Source organism: Pezoporus flaviventris, unplaced genomic scaffold, assembly GCF_033815535.1.
Source record: "Pezoporus flaviventris isolate CSIRO_AGI_PZ_B2104156 unplaced genomic scaffold, CSIRO_AGI_Pfla_v1 ptg000002l, whole genome shotgun sequence".
Classification (NCBI taxonomy): Eukaryota; Metazoa; Chordata; class Aves; order Psittaciformes; family Psittacidae; genus Pezoporus; species Pezoporus flaviventris.
In genome coordinates, this window is record NW_026892550.1 from 5,759,641 (window position 1) to 5,783,822 (window position 24,182).

The window sequence follows — 24,182 nt, forward strand, 5'->3', positions numbered from 1 at the left end:
TTCAAGAACAGAACCAGAAGGTTGAGAAGACATCCTAGCATTTGTAATTCATAGTACAGCAGACACTGGTAACGTACATCAAAGAGCTCTGGTCTCCACCTCGCTATGTCATAAATCTATATGACAACTCACAGGCTACAATTAGAAGAAATCATGTTATTTACTGGAGAATCTGGAGTACTGGAAAGATACCCCGAGTTCATGGTGTGTGCACCCTGCAAGTTGTGAGGACACAAGCCTTGAAATTTTGCTCACCAGCAATCCTCCAAAATTATCTTAGTTTGCCTTTTGCCCTCCCACCAGCATATGCAGAACGAACCCTTGGATGTGTGTGATAAAGCAGTGCCCTTATTGCTTGGTTCTCTTCCTTTTGTCAGCTGACTCTTTAGGAATCTGAAAACAGGAAGAGAAGTTGTAAAAGCAGAAGGGCAAACCTGGTGCCCAGGGGAGCTCCCAGTCTCTCTCTGCAACACAAGTACAAAGTATTAACCTTGCCCTCTGTATGACAAGCTGTACAAAGTGCATGTGTCTGGGGAAGTGTGACTGACAGTCTTTTATGAAGGGCTGTGTTTGAAAATTTGTTCTGGATGGTGACCTCTGCATTTCTGTAGCTTCATACTTGAACAGATGTCAATTCACAGGACAGGATCAAGGTTCTTTATGTTCTTAAGCGTCTATTTGTTTTTTGTTAGGCTGAAGGGTATGCCTAAGTATAGATCAGGACTGAAAAACTTCTCTATCTAGTTAAAAAGTATGCATCCTAAGAAGCGTACACAAGGTGGAAATCAGCTGGGAAACATATAAAAATGCTGACTTCTTTAATACAGTGGCAAGGTTAGCAACGCAGCCTTAGAGAAGCAAGGCTTAATTAGTACAGGCCTCCTGAAAACAGTGCATCTTCAACAGGAGTGAAAGAGATGAGGTAGTGGAACATCTCACACTTATTCAATGCCCCTGCAAGCACAAAAGGCTTCAAAATGGCAAAAAAGCAGAAGAAAATTACTGCAAGCTCTTGTCTTACGGAAAGGTGAAATCAGACCCTCTGCCCCCACAACCTGGTGCAGTGTCACAGCCATGCAGGCTGGACTCCCTCCCAGCCAAAGAGCTGACCCCAGTTAATACACAGAAGGTTCTGACTTTGCTTACATGGCCACTGCTAATTTTATAACTATAAGAATCAATTTTACAAATGAGTGACTCATTTCAGCTGACTGGTTATGTATGATTAATAAGCAACATCAGAAAAAGATGTTTAATAGTTTAATGCCTTTAAGCACAATGCAAAACTGTTTAATGATACAAATTAAAACTGCTGTAAGATCTCTGTAACTATACATTTTAAAATTTTAAATTACATTACTTTGATCATTTGAGCTCTAATGCTGAAAGATACCGGACACCTCTTAAAAGTTCTGTGGTTGACTTCAACTTCTAAGTAATTAGGAGACTTTGAGGACAGTTTCATATTCTACAACACAGAGGCAGAACTTGGCAAGCAGCAATGTTATGAAACAAACTCATTTGAAAAACAAACTCTACAGAAACCCAAAATATCATTAGCAAATCCAAGCATTAAAATAGAAGCCTGAATCTTAACAAAATATAAGGCTGAACCCTAAAATTTATCTGAACCATATTTAGCATTGCACCAGTAATAAAAATAACAGATTAGGCAAAACTCACTTCTTTAATAATATTCTAAGGCTACAGTGTACAAATAGAGTTTGAAATTAAGTGAATTGACAACAACCTGGTTGCTTTTAGTGTGTTTAGGCATCCAGATCTGTTTATCTGTTTTGCTCCAAAATCCTAAATATAAATTAATTTGGAGACTCTCAATTTCCAAAGAACTCTTTTTCTAAGTCTGTGGAACGTGACATTTAATATGTGATGCAAAGCAAGCAGCTGCCTTCTACTCACAAAATATAAAGTAAGCTGAGCACAACATTAAGAATTTGCTGATACTGTTCAAACGGTGCCAGATTACAGGTATTTTTACAAAATAATAAGTCTAAACCTCTAACTCAAATGTATTTTTCACATTCCCAAAGGGTTAATATTGTCTTGCTTCATTTCTTACATGTAAGTAATTTAGCTCTGAACAAAAGCAGCTCCCTGCTGGTTACCTTGGCTAAAGGAAACACAATGAACTGGTAAAAACCAGTTTTATCTCACTGCCGTTGCCTAGGGCTACAGACAAAATGAAGTAAAAAAATTCACATGCAGAGTATTAGGTGCTTATGAAAGATCCAGCAGCGCTGTTGCCTAGTGATTCAACGAGGAATCAGCATAGGCCAATGAGGTGTACGGGTGCTGAATAACATCCCCGATGACTGCTTTACATCTCCTGCAATTCTGTCATACACCCCCATGATTTCCCAGTGGTAAGAATCACTTTCAAGGGAACCTGTCAGAGAAAAAAACACACAAATTTAAACAAACACACACATCACATATAGCGAGATTACTATTTTTGCTTTTCCCTTTGGATGTTGATACTGCTCTAGATTACATGCCTATCAATATGTCCTTCATACCTATTACTACTTAATTATCACTACCGTTTTGATTAAAATACCTTAACAATTCAGACTAACTTTCTATTTTGAAGTTGCAGATACATGTTACTGAATTGCAAGGAATATGCTAAAGCAAAATTTATCTTTTTATGTTTCTCAAAAGAGCTACAGAATCAGTGTTTATATCAGAGCTTTGTCAGTAATGCATAAACATACTAGGGTTTTTTTAACATCCACTTTCCCAATTCTGGGGCATTTTTGTTGTTGTTTTGGTTTTATTTCAGTTTGTTTTGCAGTTACTGGTGCTCTGCTACACAGTAGATTTTCTGACATGAAAGCTGCCTCATTAGCAAGGACTATATATTGGTAAAGAAACTACTTCAAAGATAAAGCATCCTTTTCCTCAAAGAAGAAAAAGAAATCCCTCCCCGTTAAGACTATGCATGTGCTCTACTTTAGTGACATTTTCCCTGTGTATTAATAAGTAATATTCATATTAACAGAGCACATAATACATATTTAGTTGAAGCAAGTGTACTGAAGGAGAGCAGGAGCATTTCATGAAAATCTTTTCATCTCCAAAATCTCTAATCCTAAAAGACATTCTTACTGTATAGAACGGTAAACAACATGAATAAAAATACATATTTTTTTTAAGATCTCTCATTTTTTTCTTTGAGGTCAAGCTGTTGGTGCTTTATAATTTCTATCTGACTTCTGCCATTGATCCATTCATGATGCTTCAGAGGAAGGTGGAAGTATCTTCATGATGCATTTAGTCTTAGATGCAGTAGGAGCAAAAGTATGTCATGATTCCCACAGTAATTTGCTCAGGAAAAGAAGACCAAAACACGGGTAATAAAGCATGTATTTCCAAATACTTCTACGGCCTATTAAAAAGTCCTTGTCTTTGAAGAGCCTATTGTCCAAGAACATATTTCTGTTCACCCAGTAAAATGTAGTTGTTGTTTAACAGAGAATGACACACTGAATACATTTACTATTCATTTTCAAGATGAATTTGTCAGTGTGCGATAGTAAACACCTTAGAGGTGAAAAAGACTGTATTCTAAGATGGTGTGTCCCATTTTGTCCATAGGACATTAGAACCTCCTGCCATTAATGGCTTGTCTGAAATATATAACACTGAAATTATATCCTGCCCATGTAACTATGAACACTCTCATCAACCATGTAAATTGTTTGTCTTTCTTAGAAACCCGCTAAATTGTTCATACTTTATTTCATGGCAATGAGCTCCTCAGGCAAAGTATGAACAATGTTTTCCCTGGCAAAGTCACCAAAAAGAGTCTCCTAAAACTATCAAGGAAGGGCTGTAGTGTTGCTGTTCACCTTGTATACTGTCAGCAATACCGTATTTGATTATTTTAACGAACCTTATAGCAGCATGCATGTCACGTTACTAATACTGTCATTAAAAACATTCAGAGGTACACCTTGAAATACAGTCTTGCTTTGTTTTTCAAGGAATTTGTAACTAAAGAAGTTAGGTAAGCACAGGTATACAATGTAAGCAACCCATAGAAACGCAGTTTATAAAGCTCGGGAGCATCAGTGCAAGCAATGTATAACCCCAGAATGGCCAGGTCTCACTTGACCAAATCTGGTGAACAGGAGTACAAGATCTCACAAGGCTTTATGGAACACTGAGAAGGGGATTCCAGCATGGGAAGAGTAGTTTAGATCTCCCTGATCATGAGGGATACTACCCATGATCCTCTCACAGCTACTGGGGGAAAGATGGGCTCCATAAGAACCCAGAAAATGTAACTGCAAGACCTCCACAGAAAGCATCACAGAGTGGCTGAGATGCTGAAATAAATAGAAGATACAGAAGATCTGGAGGAAGAAATAGGAGCTAGAACTCAACAAGTAGTTTTATTTTTCATCCATTTCCATTAGTGCAAGTCTGTACATTGCAATCATTTCTGAAATAAATACTTTTTTCTGTCCCCAAATCCTGTTCAGTAATAACACTGAATGAGTCAGCTGTCAACACCAAGAACTCAGTTTTCAGGAAACTGGAAACCCTTGCACTGTTGCTCACTTAATAAGTTTAGGGATCCCCAGGAACAAGAATCCTTTACTAAACAACAAAAGCTGAGAGGTAGGCTAGGGTGAAGGGTACAGTCTTGTGAGAGAAAAATAGAATTCTTTTATAAAATAAGTACAGTTAGGTCCAATACATAGATAGATACAGTAGTTGTGTAGCTAGCTGCTCAAGTTTTTACAGATGTTGTTTTGGTAGATGTCCTATACTTAAAACACTGGCCAGTGACTTTGTCTGCTTTGTATTTTAGGCATACACATGGAAATGGTAAAAAGACCAATTTTCTAAGTGAAAATTACTGAAGAAAGATCTTTTGCAATAGTTTTTCAGCAGTAATGAATGCCTGGCACATTTAGAAAGCCTATTAAAGGCACATATTTCTCACTCTACCACACCCAGCAGAAATTTCATGGCAATGAAGGAAATAGATTTTGAAATTACCATACTGCATTGCTAAGACAAGAGTAGATGACAATCACACTTTCCAAAATGGAGCTTGAGTTTCTTTCAGTTATTTTCTTTCAGAATTTTTATAGCCATTTAAAAATGCAATTGCCTTCAAATATGAAAATGAAACTATTGAAGTGAAAGGCAAAATTGTTGTCTCTAGATTCTCAGTAGGATGATGACAACATACAGAGCTAAGTGTGCCTCAGATGGTAATGGGAATTCAGAATTGCCCCTACCTTTAGTGGCACTTCCAAGGCTGTGGTTTGCTGCAGGGACTCCATTGTTCTTTTTACCAGTGCTGTAAGGTAAATTTGAAAACCTACAGCTTTATTTTCCATGATAGAATTGTTGTACAGAAAAACAAATAAATCACATGGCTTAAATTCTGTTATATAACACCCGTATTTCTACATTAAAAAATCATTAACCGTTTACCATTTTTTCAGGGGTTTGGGTTTTTCTTTAAGTTCTCTTTTATCTCTCCTGGAGGTTCAATTCCTTATTTTAAATAGAATTTTAGGGTGAAATTTTGGCAGTTACTTAGCTTATATAACCCATAAACAGAGAACTCCAGCACTACTGTATTTTATACAGAGGTACAGCATGTGTGAGTGCTGTATTTCTCAGCTTTCAAGTTCAGTACTCTCAACTGTGTGTTTGGTGACATTTTATACATTTTCATCTTCTTGTGCAGACGTAAAACTCAATCTGAAAAACCAAGCAAGGAAAAAAAGACTGGAAGTCTGAACTGTTGGAAATATCTTATTCATCAAAGTAAAAGATCAGAGCTAAATTTAAGAAAGTCTTTGCTGTGGGATAGCAGAGTGATCAAGAATCTAAACAATTAAACTTCAGTATGATTTATGCAACTTAACAACTCATCGCGTCATCACACTATGCTCACTATTACTGTGCAAATGCATCTGTAATTGTTCCAAATCAATCAGCTGGGATCAGATTTGTCATCCCTGGTCATGCCAATTAGTGTTTTGTGTGACAATGTTTGCTGCTGCAACAGAATATTGTTCTAATACAAATCAATGAGAGATTCAATAGATAAAGAGTTTTTAAAAAAGCAGTAACTTCCAGCTACTGAAAATGAAATAGGAATACCAGGGAGCCCCAGAACAGAAGTTATTGAGCAACCTCCATTGCTCTGACAGGATGTCACTATATGCCTCACCGAATTGAGAAGGATCAGAGTATGCAATATGTGGTGATATGCAATACTGCTAGACTGAAACTCACATGAGTACTTAGAAGCCTTTGTGGAAGTTATCCCTCGATGCACATTACATTGCTTTTGCAGCTCAGGGTAGATGCAAAAGAGCAACAAGAACTCTAAGAAGCTGCCTATGGTTGTTGCTCTGGTTGCCACTGAAACCTTTTCTAGTGATGCCATTAGAAATCTCTTCTAATGAAGAACAGTATGGAACATTCTGTGTCACATCTGTGACACTGTGGCTGGTTTGATAACAATGCTGAGGTTCTGCCTGAACAGAAGTGGAGTGCTCAGACTGCTGGCTCACTCAGACTTGCGTGCTAATGAGCTGTCATAAGATTTTCCATGAAGTTCAAATTATGCAGTAACTCAAAAGATCAATGCCTGAAATGCCAAAGCTGAGGAAACAGAGACATTTGTTGACACAACGTCTACACCTATATATTTGCTTCATGTTAGATCTGAGGTAGTTTACGGTCCTGTAAAAGACATAGTATTGTTTTTGGAGAGCAGAAGCAAATATTGCAACCACAGATTGTGAAAGGGGAAGTGCTGGCCTAAATAATTATCCATTTAAAATGAAGTCCAAGTCAACATGGCTGTTAATAGAGGAGTGTTGGTCTGTTTCCATCTTGAGAAGCCCACTCTGAACTTAAACAAGCTGCCAGCTCCAGGAGGTCAGCAATACAGCCAACGTCAGGGCATTCCAACCAGGCATCATGCCTTCAGAAGGCAAAGGATTGCCAGTCAGTCCCTGTGCAAGCATTTTTTCCAGGCTATGGATGCACAAGGCTTTTATGAGAACACAACATCTGGATTCGCTGCTTTTCATACAGAATTACTCAGATCTGTATGTTCCACCAAAGCACTTATGAAGGGCACACTTAACTGTGCAACTTAATGTTATTTGAGCTGTTAGACAGTGAAACAGCAATAGAGCATTAGGCAATGGGAGAATAGGTCTTTTTGACATACAGAGCTCCAACAGACAACAAAAGATGGAGCACAAGTCAGTGGCATCAATTCATGGGTTGAGATATGAGTGGTATGATAAAGGATGCTGGCTGCATATGCACTGAGTGAAACCAGTTTTCTTCTAGCTCTTTAGACCTCTGACTTTGACTAGGTCTCTCCTGTATAACTGTTAGCCCCAGAAGGGGGCTCATGGTGTTAGCGACGATTGCTCTGTTTGTTCACACAGTTTTTGCTTGAAGGCATCGGGCATGATCAGAATTCTGCAACATTCTTAACTGCTCTTAATTTTTAAAAGCACAAAGTGGCCACATCAGTGAACAAACCTAATGGTTCCTCATTCTCTTTGACTTCCCATCATGACCTCTCTATGGGTTTGTTCCATTTTCTTTCTTGTTTTTTTTTCTGTGTCAGTTTGGCTCCCCGTTCTCTTTCTCATGTCACACTGACTTCTCCATCTATTCCCAGAGTTTAGTGGGTGGCATAGTGAAACCATTCATTTCAAGCAATCAGAAGGGTTTTTTTGCTGGCATTTCAGCCTTTTGAAATCATACCTTTGCAAGTATCCAAAACATTTGCCTACATCTACTTTACAGCAGAACTTGAATGAAATAATAAATACATAGGAACAGAAATGGCAGCTGGATTACCATTCCCATTTAGTAGTCTGCTAATACAGTAAACAGTGAAGAAGGAAGCATTAAAACTAAACGACAGTCTTTGCACAGAAATAAATAAGTAAACTAGCTGAATACATTTAGGCTGGAAACTTAAAGTCCTAGATTTTGGAGATATGAAATTCTGGAACAGTCCCCCAGTGGAGACGATCATTTATAAAAACTCCAGTGGAATGGTGGTAGGTAATTGCAGGAGAGGTCCCCTTTAGTCCTATGTATCTGATTCTCCTGCTACTCTCTCATATCTCCTTGAAAACTCCCCTCCTTTTCAAGACTCAAAACAAAAAACCCAAACATACGTAACTGTATCTTCTTTATCTCATATACATCATAGAGTGTGGTCACTAACAAAAGTGACCACAATTTTTAAATACATCTATCTGTATCACTCTTAGCTTTTCTTTTTCTTTTCTAAGATTTAGATGGAGGCTTTTGGTATAATAATTATTTCTGTTCAGTCAAAAATCTAGTATATCTAGGGCATATAAATTATTCATTTTAAAATGTTTCTTTGCAGCCAGCCATATACTGCAATGGCATCTGTAAAATGCTGTTCTCCCAACCTTTGCAACTTACGTCTCAAAACCCTCAGTCAGCAATTACGAGATTTGTTGATTATACTCATCCTGGAATGCTTTGCAAGTGTTAAGAGTGTCATGCTAAAAGATTATGTATAAATGAAAACTGGTGACAGCAAACCAAAGAGGTCATAGAGGAACTGAAATTTTAACATATATTAGATTTTCTTGATACTGACCAGAATAAATATGCTTATTGAAAGTGTTGTGAATAGGAACAAAGAAAAGACACACATGCCTGCTGTGGAACAAAAGCTTATTTGTCCTTATCGAACTGAAGACATTTTTCAAGTTCATTCACCTATGAAATTATGACTCCAGAAACATGTCAAAGCTGGCCAGACACATGGTCTATGGAACAGGGCTTTTTGCAAATTGAGAGCTATCTGGAGGCATCTTTAGTTTATGCACCAGTGTTTTTCAAGTTAGAAAAAGGCAGCTCAGGGGACAGAAAATGTCACTAACTTGTGATGACTAGTTCATTCTTTTGTTCTTCTGTTACTTGAGTCCACTTCTCATGTGCACTTTTCTATGCAGCTGCCTTGGTATCCATTGAGTGTGAAATTGTAGCAGAATAAAATAAAATTTCATGGAATTTGAACATGAGTCAAAAATCAGTATTGGAAGACTTAAAAAAATAACCTAAGATATGTTCTTTAGGTAGTAACAATCTAACTGATCTAAATATCAAAATAAATAGCCTTAGTTTATTCTGATTTTTTTCTTAGACTGGTCCTTTTGCTGTTCTTACGTTTAAAGTAGGTATTACTGCTGAAATACATTATACCTGGTTAAATATCAGACAAAATGTTTAAAACTGTATTATTTTACACATACTAAATATAAGAACAGATGCAGAAGTGAACTTCTTTAATTCTATTAATAATGCATTACTATAAATGAGTTCTAAAAAAATAAACCTTCAAAAATTGCCCTAATGCACTGTGATATTGAACTTACACTACTGGAATACACATATTTCTACAAAAATACATTATTGCAAGTACCAAGTTTCTTTCCTTTAATTAGTCTTCTCACTAATGGATGCAATTAAGAAAGCATAGTGACGAGGAACCATCCATAGTAAACACTACTGGCAAAGTTCACCTTTCAAGTCCACCAGGTACATACGGAGCACACATCAGAAGCCAGATTTTACAGTTATTAACTATGGATACCCCTATATGGCAAAAAAAATTTAATTACTCTGCATTTCTTCACCCCAAAGTGCATTCCCCCTTTTAGCAGTAATTTATTCGGAATAATTCAAGGGCAAAGAGGCATTTCAAACAGCATGGAGAGGTAGTCTCAGAAATAGTCTCCATAAAATGAAAAATTGGGTTCTGTAATTCCTGAATAGCCTTCCAGAGTCCATAGAGAGACTCTCAGTTTGATATGGGGACAGTTTGCCTACCTGATTACACACAGTTCAGAACTCAGAGATGCTGAGCTCTCTCAGATCCGAGAGCTTGGGTTTTGGCATTCCCAAAATATCATCTGCCTTTCTGCTTCCTGGGCTGCTGGAGAGCTCAGGATGTGAGGAAGCCAGGCAGGCAAGCTGGCTAGAAACCAGGCAGATTATTGATGGTAAAGCTGACAGTCTTCTGCCAAAACCAAACCAATTTCTGCCAAATGTTTTGATCTGATCTTTCCAGGCACACTCTAATGGAAAAGGACGATTTTTAGAAAGCTCTTCTGCTGTTTTGTTCCTGCCCTAAACAGAGAATTGAGGGAAATAATATGCCACATCTTTGTTGAAAATTACACAATTCAGAGTAGCATGTGCTTCATTGTATTTCAAACTGTGTCAAAGCTTGGACACTCAAAGCCTTGTTACAAATAAATGATGTTTTGCTTTGTCCATTCAGAATGAACCATATGCATACTATAAAACTGTGGGTGATGGCTTCTGTTTGAAGAACGTATTGTTCCAAAATACAGGTAACACCTAACTTAAGTTACATGCAGTACTCTGTGCAAAAGTAGGTATTAGGAAAAAAGAACACCTTATCGTTTGCCCCTTGTTTATGAAATCCAAAAGATTCAAAATTATTGGTTGGGCATACATTATTAGATGAACTACAAATTGGGATTCTGTATACTGAAAAGTACTGAAAATTCTTATTGTGGACTATGAAGTCCTAAACAGGATTAGAGAAAGCATCAGCATTCTGACTGCCTGGCAATGCTCAGCCTCCTCTCAGGAGAGTCTTAGAAGCAGACATTTTAATGTTGTAAAACTATACAAAAGAGACATTTCCATGGGGGAAATGCTGCTGCAAAGGCTTACATTCTGTGCTAAGATCTAATTGAAATAATGCAGTTTATGTTCTTCATTTATAAATCTTAGATTTATTGTAAGATTTCATATCAATTCTGCAAATCAGAAAACTGAGACACACACATTTGTTGTTGCTTTCCTGAAAAAGTAGATCAGAAGCATGACTGGAATCAGAATGCAAACATGCTGAATAGTAGGCCAGTGCTTCTTGGATCACAGTAAATGCAGAAGACTAACACAGCACTGAACAGTAGTCCATTAAAGCCATCAAACACTACTCTTTAGCTTTAAATCCACATCTTTCCCTTTACTGAGCTTTGTGACTGTACAACTGAGATTTCTCTCTGGATCATTAAGCTGCAGGCTGGAAACTGCAAGTCAGCAGATTCTGTAGTTTCAAGTTTCTGAATGGACAAAAGCTGATTAGATATGTAAAGACAAAGCTAACAGCTAAAGAATATCAGCAAATAAATGTAAGAAGAGTAAGACCTTGAAAAAAAAAAGGGAGAAAGAACTTTGGTAAAGGGATGGAAACCATATTTGAACTTTCAAAGCCCTGAAGTGAATTAGAAGCACACACCCTACTGACACTCCTTCTTTGGTTTGAAACTCACATACCTGATTTGTTACCTCAGCAGCTCCTGAATTGGAAAAAGATTAGGAGAAAAGAGTCTTCCTATTTAGCTTCATTTGAAAGGAATCTAGGTCAACCACTCTCAGACTGCTCTGTGATGTGAACCAAAACTGCTCACACCAAGGACTGGGGACAATAGGGAGATCTGCTTCATCGCCATACTTCCAACTGGAAGTTATGTGCTGGTGCAGATACATGCTTCCTCTACCTATTCAGATCAAGCAGAAGCCTCATTAATGACACTGAAGGAAGTCACTTTGAAGACAACTTGGATTAGTTCTTTCATTAGTAGCAGATCTATTTGCATAACACAATCACAGAATGGTAGAGGCTTGGAAGGGACCTCTGAAAGGTTCCAGTCTTCATCTGGTCCAACCCTCCTGCTCAAGCAGTTGCTCAGGACTGTGTCCAGATGGTTTTTGCTTATCTCCAAGGATGGAGACTCCACAGCCTCTCTGGGCATCCTGTGCACTGCTCAATCACACTCATTGTAAAAAAATGTTTCCTGATGTTCAGAGGGAACCACCTGTATTTCAGTTTGCATCCATTGCCTCTGGTCCTGTCACTGGGCACCACTGGGAAGAGCCTGGCTCCATCTTCTATGTCCCCTCCATTAAGGTATATATATATACATTAATAAGATCCCTCTGAGCCTTCCCTTCTGCAGGCTGAACAGTGCCAGCTCTCTCAGCCTTTCTTCATGGGAGACATGCTCAGTCCTTCCATCATCTTTGTGGCCCTTCACTGGACCTTTTCCAGCCCATGTCTCTCTTGTACTGGGGAGGCCAGAACTGAATGCAGCACTCAAGGTGTGGCCTCACCAGTGATGAATAAAGTGGAAGAAACTGAATGACTGAAGAAACGAAAAAGGAAAATAATGTCTTAAGTTGGTCTTTATTGCTAAGGGAAGGACATTCTATCACTCTTCTGTTCTGAGGTAAATAAGTACATCTGAAAGTTACCGTAATGCAGAATTTTCTTTTTTGATTTGCCTCTTAGGGCAAAGTACAGACAAACCTAAAAATCAGTCTTGAAACAGCAGAATGAAACAAATTTATGCCATGAACACTCATGCTTGGCAGCCTGTATTAAGTGAAATGACAATTTCCAAGGTACCTCAGACCTCTAGACTGCCCAAGTCCATTTCCCAAAGGTCACCCTAGCAACTTCAATTACATGGTGATAGCTTTGAAGCAGAACAAGAAATTTCCAGGTACATTTGTTCAGCACACTGCAGGTAGATGTGGAGATATGCAAACTAGGTACACTGTAGTGTGTAGATCAGACATCTCGAGTATTTGAACTGGACTCTTTTCATGTTTCCAGAAAAAAGCCTCTAGTCATCATGTTTCTACAGTGGGATTATTTATTACTACTATTCATATAACAGCTAGAGGGTTTTTTCCATTATACTGGAAAAGTATTAATTTTGCTGAATTTATTAAAAATTATGCTAGCAATGGAGATCAGAATTTGACCCAATGAGGACAGAATCTGTGATTTTTTTATATGTATAAGCAACCATGAATAATTCTTATCTTTTGGGTATAATACTAGCTCTATACTTATAGAATCATAAAATAGTTAGGGTTGGAAAGGACCTTAAGATCATCTAGTTCCAATCCCCCTGCCATGGGCAGGGACACCTCACGCTAAACCATCTCACCCAAGGCTTCGTCCAACCTGGCCTTGAACATTGCCAGGGATGGAGCATTCACAACCTCCTTGGGCAACCCATTCCAGTGCCTCACCACCCTAACAGGAAAGAATTTCCTCCTTATATCCAATCTAAACTTCGCCTGTTTAAGTCTTAACCCCTTACCCCTTGTCCTGTCACTACAGTCCCTAATGAAGAGTCCCTCTCCAGCATCCCTATAGGCCCCCTTCAGATAGGAAGCAGCCTTCTCTTCTCCAGGCTGAACAGCCCCAACTTCCTCAGCCTGTCTTCATACAGGAGGTGCTCCAGTCCCCTGATCATCCTCGTGGCCCTTCTCTGGACTTGTTCCAACAGTTCCATGTCCTTTTTATGTTGAGGACACCAGAACTGCACACAATACTCCAGGTGAGGTCTCACAAGAGCAGAGTAGAGGGGAAATTAATGCAAATTGATGTAAAATAAGATATTAAAAACACTTCTATGCCATCTTACAGATCTCATTTAGCACACTATGCTTTCTAACTCTGAAACTATGGCATTTTAAGACATCGTCTCTTTCTGGGTAGATACTGCAATCTCTCATAAATTGTACGGCGTTCTTGTAATTAAAACCAGATTTGAACTCCTGCATTTAGAGGTCAAATGTTATTATATTAGCCTAATTCATTGCAAATGCCCCTAATATATTGAACTTGAATATTTTCCAGGTTCTCTGTTTTGATCAGGTGAAGTTCTTATTATGAAGTAATACAAGAGGAATCAGCGATGAAATGAGACTAATATGGCAAATTGTACTGTTTAAATGAACACAACACAAGAAGGTGAAATTATTTTTTTCTTAGATGCTTAGGTTATAATGGAAGATATTTCTTGTATTGGATCATTTTAAGTATTTGTGACATTATGCTAACTGTTTTAGCTAAAGGTATTCTTGAGCTTCAAACTAGACCAAAGCTTGCGAATAAACGTTTGGTGCCTACAGGAGTAAATCTACTACTTACTTGAGAAGAGATTCAATAGCCTCCTGTGTGCCCCTGTTTTCTACCTAAATTTGTACCAGATGATGAGACACCCTCTGGCTTAGGGAATAATGTCTGGAAATAAGCCAGGTGAGAGGATAAAAATGTACACAGGAACTTTTACTAACCCTTGACCTTGAAAAATCCATCATAAAGTTTTCTAAATATAAAAAAAGCAGTAAACTTAGAAATTACAGAACATTATATTCCTCCATTAAGAATTTCATATTTTTTTATGTAATGGGCCCCAATCATAAGTATTCATATGCTTTCCAAGCCATTCTTTTTGAGCTGGTTTATTTCTTTATACCCCTTCTAAACCCTGGCTAAAGCATTATTATTTAGCTTTACAGGATTCATAGATTGGATGAGGGAGTCTTGATAAGAAAAGTAAACACAAGTAAGCATGTTGATGAACTCCAGATGAGGAGCGTATCACATTTTATCTGCATAAGAGCCAGTGGTGGAAGACATCCAGAAAAATCAGCTCAGTATACATTTCCTTAATCATAAGAATCAACGTGCTGCTTCTTGTTATATTAATTCTTTTATCCTCTGAGAAATCACAGGTTATAGGGAGATAAAAAGGTGGTGGGGGAGAAAGAGAGATTGTATTTACCTGAAAATTCCTGGATTTGAGAATCTTCTACTTCAAACAATAACTCGTCATGAATCTGGGCAATTAACCTGAAACATTTTAGAGACTTTAGATAATGTAGGCAAGAAATTTCTAACAGTGTTTCCTATCCATATCATGAACTAATTGCCATATGCACAACTGGTATCTTAAAGTGGGGATAAATGTCCTAAGGAAATGAAAAATTCATTAATGGATTTAGAAGGATTGTCACTCCATACATTCAGAAAACATAAAGGTCGTAACCCCAAACTCTGCTTGCTAGCTTATAAATGTCATTCAGGGAACTGATGTGATAAGTTATTACTTAAAACCAACGTAATTTGCAGGAAAATGCGAGCAATTATAGAGACAGGCTATGTTTTGTTAATATAGCTTGTTTTTTCAAGTTGAGCTTAAAATGCGGTTGGAAAAGGGTGGTTTTACTAATGCAAATTAGGTCAATAGTAAGAGCACTTGGCTCACTGGTATGAAAATATTAACTCCTAGCTGGCCAGTGACTTGAGTCTTTTTCAGAAAATTAGCTTTTCACTTAAGTGCAAAGTAGGTGCCCTCATGGTGACAAACAAGCGGGTTGAAGAGCGAAAATGTAGGAACACATACACAACAAGATTGCCTCTGCTGTCAGGACAGATGCCTTCATAAGGGCAGAGTGTATAGCTGAAAGCATTAACATCTTGAAAGCCATGCAACTACATGGACCTGAGCTCTTCAGCTAGGGCTGTTTTGTAATGAATTTATACTGCTTATTTGTTTTCACTTTGTCTGTATTAGATCTGTATCATAGGTCTCTTGCATACAGACTCTGACTTAACTGTTCAGTGCTTACAGGAAGAGCACCCTAAATCGTTGGTTTGGGTGCAAAAGTACTTTCACAATAGAAATAATAAATATATTTGATTGAATCAAGTCCACAGCAGAATAGATACAATCTAGCACATATAATCCCTAAATTCTCAGGAAGGAAAAGTACTGCATATACGATTAGACTGTATTCCTACTAGGTATATTTTAGTACATCTTTAATTATTGTTGGGAGTCTAAGTCATGAAACTGTACCACCTATTTCCAAATTGCTTTGTAATTTGTATATAACATTTAAATTAAATGCCCTTCGTCGACTTTTCATATTACCCAGTAGTGATTCAAGTAAATAATGCTTTACAAATGGCTGAAACATCAATATGGTTATTGCTTAGAACTTTTCACAGCTTTCAGGAAAATATCCTAAGATAGTTTCACACTGCCTTAAATTACAATGTGACATTGACTAACAGTGTGGTGAGCTCTAATAATAGATCTTAAATTATTAGTCACTTACAACACAGTCAGAAGCAGAGTGAAACAGATTAACATATTTTTAATAGGAAATTGGGACACAGGATACAAAAAGAAATAGATTAAAAGACCATGATCATCTTTAGCAAGAGAATACAGTTACATGACAAGAAAAATTTCCAATGCAAGTAAATTAATTAAAGCAAGAGATTTCTTATAATCATTCAAGGGACATGTAAAAAGATATAAATCAGAAATAACTGCGAACATTAAATATTAATATACTGTGAATCAATTGAATAAGTGAAAATAATTACATTGATTAAACCAGTGCAATAGAAATGTGACTGGTTATTATTTTTACCAGAGTAGTGTCTCATGACTTCAGTTAGGATTAGAGCACCATATATTCTGAATATTTGGTAAGAAGAACATACAATATACCTTAAACATTTTATCATGAATTCATCAGAATTTAGGAATGGAGAAAAAAGAACTGGATTTTCAAAGCCACCCAGCACTGGATCATCTGATCACTTCATCTGCACGCTAAAAGTAAAACTAAGCTCAGGAGGAGTAGGGCTGGACCAGAGATTGGTGCTACATTATGTAAGCAGAAGCAATGTGAACTGAACTCAAAATTGTGTCTGGACAGCACAATAGACGTGACACAACTCTACATGCTCCAGTTCATCTACTGAAAGCACCACAGCTCTTTTAGCTTGGTTCTCTGTCTGGGCTAAAGGATCCTGTTTCTCGATGCTTGTCACCCTGAATAGGACAGCCTAGCAGCTCGGGTGTTTTGCCAGTGAACTGAAGAACTGCACAGAGCTGCAGAATTACAGCTACCCCATCTTAAACATCTAGTGATTAATTCGAAGTTCAGAACAACATTCTGTCTCCTAAAATACAGAACTAGAAGTTAGCATTGCTGGTTCTCTGTGTAAGTCTGCTAAGCAATATATATTCAATTGGAAAATAGGGATAAGATTTATCTCAGAGATATGAGATCTAAGAAATAAGTATTCCTAATACACTTCTGTTTTGGAAAGATATTACATAAGTTTTAATTAGTGCTAAACATGACTTCCAAGCTTGATGCCAATAAGTGGAATAGCAGACACTGTTTCCTCCTAAATGTTCATCAGACAAGTTAGATTTTTTTCATCTCTTATCTCTTTTTCTTATTCATCTCACATCAACTTAATCCATTCTACTCCTGCAGATTTACAGTACAAGGCCACCTGTATTTTTTCAGGGTTATTAAAGTAATAATTCTTGCATGCATTATGCTGCCGCACAGAAGGAAGCATTCAATCTGATATCAAGGCAGATAAAACAAAGAATCAAAGCAATTTATACATTCAAATTTCATAGCTTTCCCCATTCCAGTGCATGCACCCACCCACCCATTGCACACCTTGAGTGAAAGAACTTTGAAAGAAACCCTGTACTTTCTCTTAACAGCTTAATTGAATCAGCTTCACTTTGAAGGAATATTGAAACAGCAAGCTTCTCTCATTATCTCTTGCTAAAACGTATGGTAAACTAGATTAGAAATTGCAAACCAGGCAGAAACCAGTATCTTCTTTGTTCTACAGATAACAAAAATGCCTTTGATTTACAAGCTAATATTTTATTAACTATTTTTTGATTGCCTGCAAGTTACGCATCATTTTTGATGAGTACACAAGTGATTTCTTTCGCTGAGAAACATGACCTGTGCCTGAGTATGACTGCAGTGTGGAACAGAGACACTGCTACAGCCTGCACCTTCAAATGGAGTATTTCTGAGATTGCCACCTTGAACATGGCTTTTGACAACAGTTCAGTGTGTCCAGCACACAATATCCTTCTTAAACCATTGTGCTGCACTAAACAATTGTAAAGAATTTTTTATTCTCTTCCACGCTACATTCATCATTCTTCCAATTTCCTGTGAATCAACGCAAAGGCTAAAACTTCTCAGGCCTTCAACGGATCCACCCAGTTATATATTACTGACTTACATATGCAAAAACAAACTAAACTATCATCAAGATATTTTTTTCTCAAAGTATTGTACTTATGGGCCTATATTGCCTCCTTATGTATACTATTTCCTAGCACCAGGCTTTGTTACTGTAAAGCAATATATTCCAGATCTGGACCTCTCTATTCTAATGTACAGAATTACAAGTTTTCCCATGACTACTGCAAATGCATTGCTGAGAAATAAGTACTCTATTGAACTGACTTCCACAAAACAGCTATTACCTTACTGGTGAGCAACTGCATTTCTTTACCATTAAAGGAAACATTTTGTTTAAACTGCAAACAAGAATGCTGTGGCATGACATGATGCAGACTCTATTGTAGGACTATCCCTACAACAGAGGGATAGAAGAGGCCAGTAAAAGATAGGAGGAAAAAGAAAAACAAAACCAAGATTGCCATTGTAGTGTTTCTCAGAAGCTATTTTTTTTAACAGCGGTGTGCAGTGTTTCAGGACATTAAAATGTGCCAAGAGATGCTCAAACTAATTAAATTCATGCTCCTTCTGTAGTCAAGGGACCAAGCTAGGCTCTGACTTAGATGTTCTGAATGGATAATCTGGAAAACCCCAGCTCTCTGCATTGACATTGCTGGGGTACCATCTCCTAAACCAGCCACCTATATTGGATACATGCAGGTAGACAGAGGTAGCTTCTGTACATTTTTGTGATACAAAAAAATTGTCTGTTTTAGAACTTAGACTCTTCCCCACAACCAGAGCAAGGTGAAAATCTACAGACAGACAGACTCTCCTACTATGTAACCTTACACCTTCTTCCTGAAGCATCTGCTATTGGCCACACTCAGCGGTAATGGAGCAGATGGATGTTGGATCTGACTCTTCTTAGAAATCTCCATATTGCCTACACTAAAATGGTATTATTTTTTTTCTGATTCTACTAATACTACTTGTTAATTAATTGTGTCAGTTTCCCCACAGAAGCACATAGTTTCCAGTGGAAAGAATGACTATTAAGTTGTCATGTAACTAAGGAACAAGGTTACAATAATTCTGTAGTAACTTTGTAGATTTTCAGGGTCTTTTTGAAGCTGTATCTATAACGATTTCTAATGCAGTGGTACGAAAGCTATAGCATAAGATATAACACGCTTGCATAGATGTTACCTGCATTAACTTGAAGCTACACCTTTCAGTGTTTCCATAATAAAGACCCAGATATTTTGACTTTTTAACATGTTAACAATAAAAATTCAGCTAACTTGTGAAATCTGTTTTCTCAGCAGCTGCATCATGAAGAGCAGGAATCTGAACAGATGGTTAATTAAAGAGAACAGAATTTCTGCATGTACCCAAATTGTCTTAAAACATGCCAGTCTAAAAGGTGATCCACAAAAGGCTTTTCTAAATAAAATATATTTATTTGGTTTGAATGACCCATAAAAAGGAACACTGTAAAACCTGCTACATCATGCATGTCCATTTGGCTGTGATATTTAAGCATATTAAACATATTTAGCTCTTTCTATAAAGAATAAATCATGTTGACTTGTTCTGGCTCACTGTGCATGAAGTGTTCAGGTAACAGCTCACCATCTTGTGGATACATGCAAAATACTGCTTGAATGCTCAAGGAAAGTCATGATTTGGCTAAGTCACAGCACACCTAGAAATGCAATGTTATCTGGTCACTTTGGGAAGCAGAGAGCTACATACTGGAATGAGACAGCAGCTATGGAGAGCTCATACTTATTTCTGACATACCAATATGCTCTAGGATATTTCCTTCTGCTACCGAAACAAAAGCATATGTCTTTGAAACAAAAATTTTATTCATCTCTCAAGTAGAATCCAAAGTTTTTATCTTTTCCTTGTAATTCTATTTCTCCAGTATTAGGCTAAGGAGAAAAGCTGACTAGAGTTAATCCTTTAGAGAAAATCTGCAACCATATATTGGGAATTGTGGATACAGTTCCAGAGCGATAAGCATTTACTTGAAAATCCTGGATAACTGCTATAGAGGAAACGTAAGTAAAACCAATTATTTAATTCTTGAAGAAACAAGAGACATAAGATTTATGCCCAGAATTAAAGAAAATCATTATACAGTAGCAGCACTAAGCATTACTGATTGTGTTTGGTTGAAGCTACGACTTAATTAAGAAGTTGGTTTTATTAGTATGCCCTTTTATATGAATCTCAGAGATGATAAACAATAAAGTACTAATGTTTGAATCCCTACACACCTTACAAAAATGCCTCTCGGTTCTAGCATCAAAAACTGAAGCCACTTCCAACAAATGAATCATTTGTGATTTATCACATGAATTGTATGTGAACAATTCCAGGTCACATAACACAATGCCTGTTCCTGGGATGATCAGGCTGTTTCTAATTTAGCTATCTGTACAAGCGAGCTGCATTTACAGTTCACCAACTCAGAAAATCATTGGGTTGATAAAAGTGTTTGTTCCCTGAGGAAGACATATAAAACTTCCAATATCCACTGCTATTGAAAAGCACCTGGGACCAAGAAAATAAGATCCTGCCTTTTCCTTTTATTTGCTGGTGGCTCCTCCTTTTCAGATCATTCATTTATATCTGCCCTGTTGCTGAACCCGCCTCTTTAACTAGGCTCCGGACATGCTGGGAAGTATAGCTGTGTGCTTGTGGCACAGGTCCAGTGCTGAAGGAACAATAAATTGGTGAGAAAGCAGAATTGCTGGATTCACACCAAATTACTCAATAGCTCTGCAGACTTGTTAAATTTAATTTGCATGTTATTGGGATATTAACATCTTTAATGACTTTTTGAGAAGCCTATGTAGCACCAGTCAGACTTTGGGTAACATCAGTGCATCTTCAGCTTACAAAGTGATATTTTTTACAGGAATTTCCTCAGGCAACAATTCTTTCACAATCTGCAAGCATCCTTTTCTCTTACCAAGTTTCTATGCATCTGTCACTGCAATGATGTTTTAAACACTGAAAATAACTACAACTGTCCACCTGAGTACACTAAGTACCTTTCCACTCTTGTCAATTCCATAAATCTTTCTTTCAGTTGCTACTGTATGCCTTGATCTTACTTCAGAAGTTTCTTTGCTATCATCTGTCTGCAGGAAACATAATGTGGGGGTTCTGAGAGTTGCATCAGACAGGTAAAAGCTGGCACTTGAATAATTTATGCCAGCAGCACATTTTCAGTAAGCAACCTGGCCATCAGCAGCAGAACAGCATCTTAATGAAAAGACCTAGGTAAAGTGGAAGATGTCTGAAGAAATCATTTTGATTACTCATTAGTGCTGCACAAAATGCAAGATGTTAACACTGATGCCAACAGATAGCCCACACTAATATCAGTTCCTTATCATATGTATTGCTTAATGCAAATTATTTGCAAGTAAATGATTGACTTTTCATTGTCAACACCGTAAGTTGCTAGGCTGGCATTTGAATTAAAAGATGAAGAAACACGAAGAGAAAAATGAGACTGCTATTTGATGGAACAGCCATTGATCAGTCATAGTAGAATATGCTACTTTGCCAAGAGGGCCTCTGTGATCAAATATCATGAAAATGCAACTTGATTTCCTTCCCCTGACTTCCAAATGCAATATCAGAGGCACAAACCACACCAGAACAATCTACTGATGACTACTCGTACAAAAACAAAGCTTCATACCGTTGGCTCAGAGCTTGCTCACAGCTGAACAGCTTACAGTGAATGAAAACTGAATGCCGTGCTGTCAGTGGAGAAGACTGCAAACATACCTGCAAGCTAACTTTATAAGTTGTAAGGCTTTATGTAGAATTTACTTTATTATTTTCATTTAATTCCAAGGTAAGGAAGACAGAATGCTAAGTGTTAGCCACTGCTTGGCCACACCTAATAGGATACTGTCTCCTACTATATGGTTCATAATAACTTCTAAAGTATATATAAAAGATATTTCTCTTCGATATGCTGTTCAAAGTGAAAACCCTGTTTCCAAAATTAGAAATTTTAATGGGAAAAAAAAAAACCAAACCTACAAGGGGGTGAAGACAGAAGAAAAGATAGTAATGTGCTATCTTTGGAATTAATATGATCTGATGTGATGATAATAGGAGATTGATTACATTTCTCATTTTGGAAGAGCTACCGTGCGTTCCTACAGTTACAACAACAGCAGCAATTATGCATTCACTTCCTTTTAGCAATATTTTTCAAAGCACTTCACAAAGGATGTTAGGATCATTACCCTGGCTTGACTGAAAAGAAAATCAAGAAACAGAACACTGGAAAAATATCTGACTGAATGTCACCTGGCACACAATTGGAAGCACAGACTTCCAAGTTTCAGTCTTTTGGCAAGACCACAGTGGTGCTTTAAAATGCCACTGTCCAACCAGGTGAGCGTCTGCAGAATTTATAAAGGCATTGACTGTGCTTTCCTGTCAAGTCTGGCTTGCAAGTACCTACTAAATATTACAGCAAGGAGCCATTAGTAACTATTAAAAGGCTGTCCTTTAGCAGAGCTATCCAGTTGTTAATGGCTGGCAGGATTTCAAAATTCCAGATTAAAACAGTCTGTCTCTTTTAGATGCCCTTGCAGTCTTGGTCTTTCCCAGGTGTGACATTCGTAATAGGAATAAAAAGGACAGGCAATGATACTTTTCTGATGCCTGGTGTAGCCAGTCCCCTATGCTTTCACAACACAAGAAAATTCACCATGTAAAACTTCAATACTTCTCCATGTCAGTGCCTCTTTAGCCATTTGGTGACACTATACCTTTAAAGGAAATAGTTTTGAGAAAGAAAAACCCAATTAAAATTTTCTGTTGAGAGTAGAAAAAAAATTCAAAGCCTTTATCAGATGCAGCATTACTCATAAAAAACTTTGGCTTTCTCAGAATTACTACAAACAGCTTGTTCTTGAACCTAAAGATGTGGGTGCAAGGTAGAAATTGCAGAAGGGAGTATGTTCTTTGCCCTCTCAGCACCTCCACTAGCCTCCTTCACTAAAGACTTGCTCGATTGTCCCAGAAGGCAGCTACTCCATGACTAATCTAACTGAAAGTTACACCAGGCCACAGGTACCAGATTCTGGTTTCTTCATTCAACTCAGGCACCAGAAAGAATTATAATCAGTGCAGAGAATCTCCCCAAAAGGTACAGTGCCATATACCATCATCCAAAACTGAATATACAAATATATCATTGTCTGATATATATATGCAGTATCTCCAGCAAGGAACCACTTCCCAGATCAGATTTATACCAGTGGGCTACTTATTTCTTTCTTTTCTTGGTTACAGTTCAACTGTATTTTGCTCAAAAAGCTGCAAGAACACTTATGAGTGTTATTCAGAACAAGTTTTATTTTTGGCAAAGGAGTGACTCTACCTTTGAATTCAACACATGCATTTTATATTTGTAATTAGAAATTCCATTTTGGAACATTGATCAAATAAGACAATGCTGTTGTGCGTAAATGATACACACACAAACACACGCAGAGAGTTTATAGGGTTACATATTACACATAATTGTAGAGTATGTTTGGAAGGCCAAACCCTGTTACTCTGTACTGACCTAAACTCCCACTGAAGTCTTTCATGCATGATTACTACAGCTAAATTTATGATTTCCCCTTCTGGGTGACAACAGAAACACTGATGATCTGCACTACCTGCTATCTCTGCTTTCATCTGAACTTGCACTGCAAAAAATCGTGTTCTGCTGGATTGTTTACTGCAGCATTACAAAAGATGAGAAACCATTTGTTCAGGGTTTTTTTATGCATGTTTAACTTCAAAGTTTCTTTCTATTGCAGCAAATAATAGCGCTCACTGACTCTCTGCACCATCCCCTCCATCCTTTGTAACAGGAAAAGTAGACTTCATTATTTCTGCTACTGATACAAAAATCTTGAGGACATTCTGTGATCTTCAACTATGTGCAGTCACAACAGAAGGGAATGATGATGACCTAGCTTTTCTTTAGCAAAAGAAAACCGTCTACAGAAGAATAAAACATGTTCATTTATTTTGCTTGAGCACTGGCTTCCTGATTCCTGTTTTTTTTTCCCAGCCCATTGAATGTTCAATTCCCATTGTACAATTCACTCAAAATTCAGGAAGGATATGATCAGTGGGCTCAATTTCAAAGATGTAGAACTACCACTAAACTAGATCTGACTGAGTTTAAA

General features: G+C 37.5%; 1 protein-coding gene across 7 annotated transcripts in view; it reads right to left on the reverse strand.

Moving 5' to 3' along the window:
• Positions 1-1,248: 1,248 nt before the first annotated feature.
• Positions 1,249-24,182, reverse strand: part of POLN (DNA polymerase nu) — a 95,575-nt gene continuing 72,641 nt past the window's right edge. For 4 of the 7 annotated variants that reach the window (XM_061467340.1, XM_061467316.1, XM_061467312.1 and 1 more), the window contains 2 exons: positions 14,700-14,767; positions 1,249-2,407 (listed from right to left, as the gene is read on the reverse strand). In XM_061467340.1, the coding sequence (XP_061323324.1) occupies positions 2,274-2,407; positions 14,700-14,767 (202 nt within the window). In that variant the 3' untranslated portion in view covers positions 1,249-2,273. Of the gene's footprint in view, positions 2,408-5,276; positions 5,339-14,699; positions 14,768-21,014; positions 21,105-23,388; positions 23,992-24,182 lie in introns of those variants that run through there. The other 3 variants (XM_061467301.1, XR_009745889.1, XM_061467325.1) reach the window with 3 other exon arrangements.